The sequence below is a fragment of the Molossus molossus genome, unplaced genomic scaffold (genome assembly GCF_014108415.1).
Source record: "Molossus molossus isolate mMolMol1 unplaced genomic scaffold, mMolMol1.p scaffold_m16_p_20, whole genome shotgun sequence".
Classification (NCBI taxonomy): Eukaryota; Metazoa; Chordata; class Mammalia; order Chiroptera; family Molossidae; genus Molossus; species Molossus molossus.
Window position 1 is genome coordinate 16,225,701 of NW_023425356.1, and position 7,832 is coordinate 16,233,532.

General features: G+C 52.2%; 1 protein-coding gene across 2 annotated transcripts in view; it reads right to left on the reverse strand.

Annotated features, from left to right (window-relative positions):
• The window catches only part of VTCN1 (V-set domain containing T cell activation inhibitor 1), a 50,788-nt gene extending 44,321 nt beyond the window's left edge, over positions 1–6,467 (reverse strand). Inside the window, exon 1 of one of the 2 annotated variants that reach the window (XM_036273302.1) lies at positions 6,345–6,467. In XM_036273302.1, coding sequence (XP_036129195.1) covers positions 6,345–6,376 — 32 coding nt within the window. In that variant the 5' untranslated portion in view covers positions 6,377–6,467. The remainder of the gene's footprint in view (positions 1–6,344) is intronic. The other variant, XM_036273303.1, reaches the window with a different exon arrangement.
• Between the last annotated feature and the right edge of the window lie 1,365 nt (positions 6,468–7,832).

Genomic DNA, 7,832 nt, shown 5'->3' on the forward strand with positions numbered 1-7,832 from the left:
ATCCTAGATGTTTGGGTAAATTGTGGTCAGCTGGGGTCCAACAGTTGTTAGCTCGGCTCCCTGGGCAGCAGGTGTAGGTCACTGACAGAGTTGTGTTTTGTGCGTGTTTAACTGCACGGCCCTTGAGCAAGTTGCACAATGTATTATCCCATCGACGAGTGGGTGGGCTGCCTTTCCGAATGTTTAAGCTCTGCAAGTATCTGATTCTCGCTGAGTTTGTCACTTCCTCCTGCACCCACTCATCGGGAGCAGCCACCTGAAACAGCAGACGGGCTGACAAGGCAGGGGCTCAGCCCCCCGCCCTGGCAGTCACTGGTCCCACAGAGGAAGTGAGCTTTGCCAGTGATGAGTTGGGTCCCACTTAAGTGTCAGGAGATGAAGCAGAGCTGACTAAAAGATAATTTCTCATAAAAGTCAGTTCGAGGTCTAGGTAGGAACTCAGTTCCTGCCTTTGACTGGCTGGGAGACACAGCAAGTCATTTAGCCTCAACATTCACATCTGTGAGATGAAGACAATTGGGAGTGTGAGGCAATTTAGCTGATTAACTATTACCCAGTGCTCGGGCATAGCTCCATAGCTCCCACTGCCCCGGAGACTGTGGCTCTTGATGTCAGCCAAGCCCCATCAGGAAGAGCAGGCACTGGGCTTGTATACACAAGGACCTCGAAGACTCGACCTACCAGCCTAATGCTCCACGGGGGCAGAGCCAGACCTCGATCCTGAACCCCGTCTCTTCAGGTCAGACAAGGAGTATTGTCTCAGATGCATCCACAACCAAGGGTGGGGTGGACTTGATTTTTTTTTCAAAACAAGGCTCTGAAGAACTCTGAATATTATCCAGGAAGTTGTTAAGAGTTAACTGCCTTTATGGAACCCCAGCGGCACTTCATCCAAAGTATATCCTTACTAAAGCATCTATTTCAGGGACAGGAGAGTCAGTGGATTCATGGAGTTGAAGTTAAATTCTTTTTTTGTTTATTTATTCTCACCCAAGGACATTTTTGCATTTATATTCAGATAGAGCAGGAGGGAGAGAGAAAGAGAGAGAGAAAGAAACATTGATGTGAGAGAGACACATCGAGTGGCTGCCACCCACACGACCCCAACCAGAGCCGGGGACAAACTGTAACCGAGGTATGTGCCCTTAGCGGGAACCGAACCTGGGACTCCCTGGTCCGCGAGCCAATGCTCTAACCACTGAGCTAAAACCGGCCAGGGCTGAAGTTAAATTCTTATGGAGAACCAGCCACATATCAGGCATTGTAGGGGGAGTTGCAATAAAGACTCTAGCAGTAAGTCTTAGGATGTGCCAAGCACATAATCATTGCAGGTCATTGACAAGACTCGAGGAGTTAGGTTCTATTATCAACCTCATTGACAGATAGGGAAACTGAGGCTCATAGAAGTTAAGTGTTCAAGGTGACCTGAGGATCTGAACCTAGGCTATTTGATTCCAGATCCTAGATACACAGCCATGGTGTTACACTGTCTCCCTGCAACAGTGAACATGACGGAGGCCAGACCCTCCCAACCCCACGGAGGTAAACAGGCACCAGGAACAGAAATCCACGAAAATGGTCTATTGTGAACATAAAAGGAGCAATTATTTGCAACTAGAATGATCCAGGAAGACTTCTTACTTTTTTGTTGTTGTTGTTGGTTCGTGCCCCTAGCGGGAATCGAACCCGGGACTCTCTGGTCCACAGGCCGACGCTCCAACCGCTGAGCCAAACTGGCCAGGGCTAATCCAGGAGGACTTCAAAGTGGAAGTGGCACTGGGCTAAGTGTTGAAAGAAACGAGTAGCATCGCAGTAGGTGAAGATGGGGAAAGTGCGCCGTGCTCAGGGGATGTGCTGCTGGGAACAGGAACTCAGTGCCACCTGTTGAAGTACTTTTCCAATGTGTAATGTATCTCATTTTCCGCCTTTCTGTCCTATTTGTGAGAATGGGCTCTGAAAGCCCTGAAGCCTCAGATTTTCTAGGTTCAAAGAGTCTGGAAGCTGGGCTTGTCTTCTTACATTTAAATGGGGTTTCAAGTGTCAACATGGCCTATGCTGAGATCCTCCTTTGGAGATAAGCTTTTCTCACCAGTAAGCTTTCACTGTGTTGCCAAGCATCACTTCCTCTGGCCTCAAGTTCTGGTATGTGTGATCCAAGCAACAGCTTGAAAATTTGGGGTGGTGGGAAAGCAAGATTCCCAAATGAGCAAAGCTCCCTGAGACTCCCTGTTCGACCCTTCCTCGTTCTCCATTTCACCCAGCTTTCTCTGGTAAAGGATTCCTGCTCCTTCTCCACCCTGTGGCTTTCTTCTCTGACATGTCTTCACCAATCCCACTGTCACTGATCATTTCCCCCGGTTTTAAAAGCTCCAAAGAGCTCTCTTCAGATGGCAGAGCCAGAGTGGGACAGATGAAGAATCCAGGGGAAAGGAAGGAAATAAGGTGTGTGTGGGGGGAGTGTGGGGGTGGGGGGGTGGATGGAAGGATGGAAAGGAAAGAAAGAAAAAAGGAAGGAAGAATGGTAATTTGAAATCAGTGCCAACTGGGCCTCACTTCTGCTTGATCTTGCATCTCTGCTTTCTGGAAGGAGAGCTACTCAGTGGTTCTCAACCTGTGGGTCGTGACCCCTTTGGGGGTAGAACAACCCTTTCACAGGGATCACCTAACACATGACAGTAGCAAAATTACAGTTATGAAGTAGCAACAAAAAATAATTTTATGGTTGGGGGTCACCACAACATGAGGAACTGGATTAAAAGGTCGCGGCATTAGGAAAGTTGAGATCCACTGTACTAGATGTTACAGCTACCTGATGTTCTTTGCTGACTGTGCATGCTCAGTGCAACCATGGGCCCTCCTTCAGCCAAGACTCAGAGATCTTTGCCCCTTCTTGGCCTCATTTGGGTACAGGGATTACTTGGTAGCATGTCTTCCTCGCGTTCTGGGCGAATCCACATGAGATCTGCATAGACCAGTCTTGTCTGGACGAGATCTCCCCATCAGCGCCAGGGCTGACTGGGCCTGTAGGACACCCCACCAGCCCTGTGTGTTTTATGGAACTCTGCTCTGTTGACATCCATGAGACTTTTCTTGGTCTCTTCCTACCTCTCCCACCATTTGCTTCCATCTCTTATTTGACTCTACTTCATCTGCCTACCATTAAATGTTGGTGTTCCCCAGTTTCCCAGGCCCCTTCTCCTCCCCTTAGAAAACACCCCAGGTCATTGACTCTCAAATTGATATCTCCAGGCCTGACCTCTCCCAGTTTCATCCTCAAGCTTTCCAGTGTTCACTGAGTGTCTCCACCTGGGAGGATGGAGAGCTTTATGCCAAAGTTAACTGACTCTCCTCTCTCTTCCTTCTTCCCCAACTCACTCTGTCCAATCGGAAACATGGGGGTCTTCCAGGTTCTGCCCTGTGCCACTGCTATCTGTCCCTCCATTCACTTATCAAATATCACCAATTTTAAGCCTTAAATGTTTCTTGAATGGATTGCCTCCCTCTGAGTCGCTGCTGTCATTCTCTACTTCAGGTCCTTCTCATTCCTTATACTTCTGACTGCAGCTGTTTTCCTGCTGTTCTCCTTGCCTTCTGGCTCACTGTCCTCATATCCACCCTCCACGCTGACTCCGGAGTGACCCAGCAAAGATGGAAACCACCAAGATTCCTCTGCTTGAGAGCCTTCAGCGGCTCCTTATCACCCATAAGTCTGGTAAATAAGGTCCAGCATGATCTGGCTTGTTTTTTTTCAACCTCACCTCAGCCCTCCCTGCCTGAACTTCCTGCTCTGATGATGATAGAGTAGCTTGTAGCTTTCCAATACCCCATGGTACTTTATGAGTTTTATTCTATTATCCTATCCTATCCTAATCCCTTTGCCTAGAGTGTTCTTCCCACTCTTCTTTACCTGGATCATGCTAACTCATCCTTCAAGACTTAGCCCAGCCATCACCTGGCTCAGGAAACCTTCCCCAAAGCCTCAAATTAGGGAACCGCTACTGTTGCATCCTGCCCTGATTGTCTCATGATTTATGAATGGTATTATGGAATTATCTGCATGGTAGCCTTTCTACACATTAGCCTATAATCTTGTCAGTGTCTTAATCATCTTTGCCCTAATACCTAGTGCAATGCCCAACACACCGCAGGTGCCTAGTTAATGCTGTTGACCTGAGTGTAGCGCCTTCACAGCAGAGATCATGACTCTTGCACCCCTGGACTCCTAGCAGATGCTCAGCAAATGTTCCAAGGGTGTGTGCTGTGCCCACTGACAGCCATGATGAGAAAGGGGAGCAGGGTTTTGACCACGAATGTAGCTCACGAATGTAGCACAGGTCAGCACAGTGGGCACTGCACTCCAGCATTCCATCCCTGAGTGGCCAGCATTTGAGCATGAAATCTGAAGGCAGGAAACGCTCTAGTAATTATTTAAGAGAATAATCTACCGGGCCTGCAGCGCACAGCAGGCCCTCTCATGAGCTTCTACTCCACCAATGGTCATAATCACTTCACCAAAAGGTATTATTATGAATTAAGGCAATTATGGCAAAGACAGAGGGCTTGTTAGCTCCAAGAGCAGACACCAGGTTCCCCGAGGGGGGCTCCACCTGCTTCCCTGGGACAAGTTCTCCAGACCTTGCTTCCCACCAAGCCTGCCCATCGACCCTCTTCCTGGCAGCCTCTTTGCACAAAGGATCTGCTGCCCCTGTGGCTTATCACTGCTTTTGCGACTGGAGGACACGAGTAGCTAAACTGAGGCCAACAAGAAGAGCCTCTGGATTCCAGTGGGTCTCCTGCTAATCCTCCTGCAAAACCAGCCCTGCTGGTTGTGAGTATTATTAGAAACCCCACATGTCCTTCCCTGGAACAACGGAGCCATTTGTGGCAGGGGAGTGTTTCACATCTATGGGACTGAGGCACAGAGGAGTGGGGGGCTGGGGAGGGGGAGCAGGGCCGCAGGGGGAGCTTGGGTTTCTGGGTTAGAGCGGATCTCAGTGCTGCCCTGCCTCTCACAGGCTGTGTGGCCTTGAGCACATGACTCAACTTCTTTAAGGAGATAACGAATCCTCACAGGCTGCCGTGAGGGTTCAAGCAGGCTACCGGGAGGCACCCAGCGCAGGGCATGGGGACAGGAGGTGCTGGCACAACGCCAGCTCCTCTGCCGCAGGTGCTTTCTGGGATGCTCCTCAGGGCCGCCCGAAGTCCCCGCACACCTGAGGCTCTGCCCGCGAGCAGTGTCCTTGCGGGGCACAGAAAGGGGGAGCTGCCCGACAGCCGCGCGGTGCAGGACCGTCCCTCCAGGTGGACACCAGAGAGGGGCTGGCGTTGTGTTTTAAGGGAGAGAACTGTCTAGACTGCCTGTGCATAGCCATGTTCCCTGGGGCTCTTCACACTTCCCCCTGTGAATCTGAGGTCCCCTCCCTCCCTTTCACTGGGAAAGACCGAACCAGCCCTGGAACCAACAAACATCAGCCTTGCACACTGTGGTGAGGTGGGAGGGCACTGAGTCACGGAAACTGCAGGCAAACCCTTCCCTTTCCTTCCCGAAGGGAAAGTGATGCCCTGAGGGAAAAGGAGGCAACTAGGGAGAGGAGCAGTAGGCAGCGGGTGGGCTTCCTGGCTCTTCAGCTCCGGAGTTAGGCTGGTCCCACAAATCCTCCTCCCCCTCAGCGCTGAGTCCTTCCTCCTCCCGCTCTGCGGATCTCAGTACATCAGCACTTACACAGCCACTCCTGCTGCTTCATCGGCGCTCCCCACCCCATCCCGCCCCAGGGTGTGTGGGCATGCTGACTGGCTCCTGCGAAGGTCTGTCTCCTCAGCAGCCCCCAGGAAGACTAGAGACCCCATCCCGGAGCTGGGGACTGCAGTGTGAATTGCTCAGCAGTAGAGACATCACACCCACAGAGAAGTGTCAAAGCATATATAGCCCCTCCTGCATCCTGGGGGCTAGACAGAGGTCCTCCTGCTTCCCACCCATCACCAGTCATTGATTCCCTTCCTTCCCACCAAGCACCCATGCCAGTCTGCTCAGTGCCCCCACAAAAGCCTTGAAGTCTAAGTGGAGCACCCAGTTGTGCACACACACTGCTCGGTCCAGAGCTGTCCCAGCAGGTGTCAGTCCTCTGTGGCAGAAAACCAACCTAACCCTGAACAGGTGTCCCAAGTGTCTTGGGTGTGATGTTAAGCCAAGTTCAGTTAGGTTCTTGTCCAGCCAGGCTCCTGCCAGCCCAAAGCTGGAACAGATAAGGGTAAAGATGGGGACCTGTGGGACAGCCCAGCAGTCTCGCACCCCCAAAGCCCACCCCTGTTCCCGTCACCTGTAAGGATAGAGAAGTGTGCACTACCTCCAGAAGATGATCTGCCCCAGGGATGCCATGGCGAGCGAAGGGTCCCTTCCCACAGTGCGCTGGGCGCTGGGTGAGTGGAGCTGCCTCTGCCCTCCTGGCGCTGTGACTCACAGCCAGCTCAGTGTGCTGGTCTTAAATAATGAGCTCAGGCCGGGAGTGGGGTGCAGCCGTGGACGGCTCAGGTATGAGGAAGCGGCACTGCTGTGCAGATGTCCCGCTCCCGGCCAGCCAGGGAGGCCAGGCATGCAGAGCTGCCTCTCCAAGCCTGACCCGGTGAGAGAGTGAGACTGAAAAGCTTCCCAGGCCCCTGCTTCAGGGCTGGTATTCAGCAATGCCTGCTCCTCCTGACCCAGGGACGGAGATCTAATCTCCAAGTGAGAAAGGCCTGGAACAGTTCAAAGTGTCAGGGCTATGCCAAGAAGCTGGGAGGCTGGGAGCCCTCATGCCTGCTGGCTGCTGCTCAGAGGCTGGGCTGCCAAGTGGGGTCTCTCAAGAGAGAGTGTCATGAAGAGGGATCTCAGAAAGGTTGTGAGACAAAAGTGACAAGAGTGCTGAGTTTGTCACCCAAGACTGAGCTTGCCTCAGGCACTGAGACTGCCCAGCTGGGTGGGCACATCTGTTCTGGTTTTATTTCAGTGAAAGGGTTCAAGGGCCTGCCCTGCTCACCTCACAGTTATTTTGAGACTCCAAAAAGACACTGCATGGCCTGGCTGGTGTGGCTCAGTGGATAGAGCGTCGGCCTATGCACCGAAGGGTCACAATTCGATTCCTGGTCAAGGGCCTATGCACTGAACAGGGTCGCAGGTTTGATCCCCAGCCCCCAGGGAGCATGTGCAGGAGGCAGCCAATCAACGTCTCTCACATCGATGTTTCTCTCTCTCTTCCCCCCTTTCTCCCTTCCACTCTCTCTAAAAGTCAATGGAAAAAATATCCTCGGTGAAGATGAGCAAAAACAAAACGAAACAAAGACACTGAATGTGCGTTACACAGGAGCCATTGCTGTCGGGTAAATGGGTTAGAAAAGCTCATCTGTGACATCACATCCAGCACCCAGACTTCCAACGGGATGGGACATTCTCGAGGCCTAAAGTTTACTCTCTTCCTGTAGTTTCCTCCATTCCCTCCATAGCCTGCAGGAGGAGGACCCTGGGCAGTAGGCCTGCGGGCTGGCTGACGGGTTGGCCGGGTACCGCTGAGTGACTGTGGTTTTGGGGTAAAGGACTAGGGCAGGGTGATTGCAGTGCTGGTGTGCTGCTGGAGTGAGCATGGCACAGAGCCGGGGAGGGCAGTGGAGCTGGGTGCCGGAGAAGACAACAGAGAGGGCAGTTCGACAGTGGAAAGTTCTTTAGAGTCAACCAGAGCCAGGTCCAAGTCCTGGGTTTCTGAGTAGTCACGTAACTTTGGGGACAGGAACTTTCTTCATGGCATCTCTTCCGGAGTTGGACTGGAGGGTAGATGACAGGGGTCCATGTGCCTTCCCTTTCC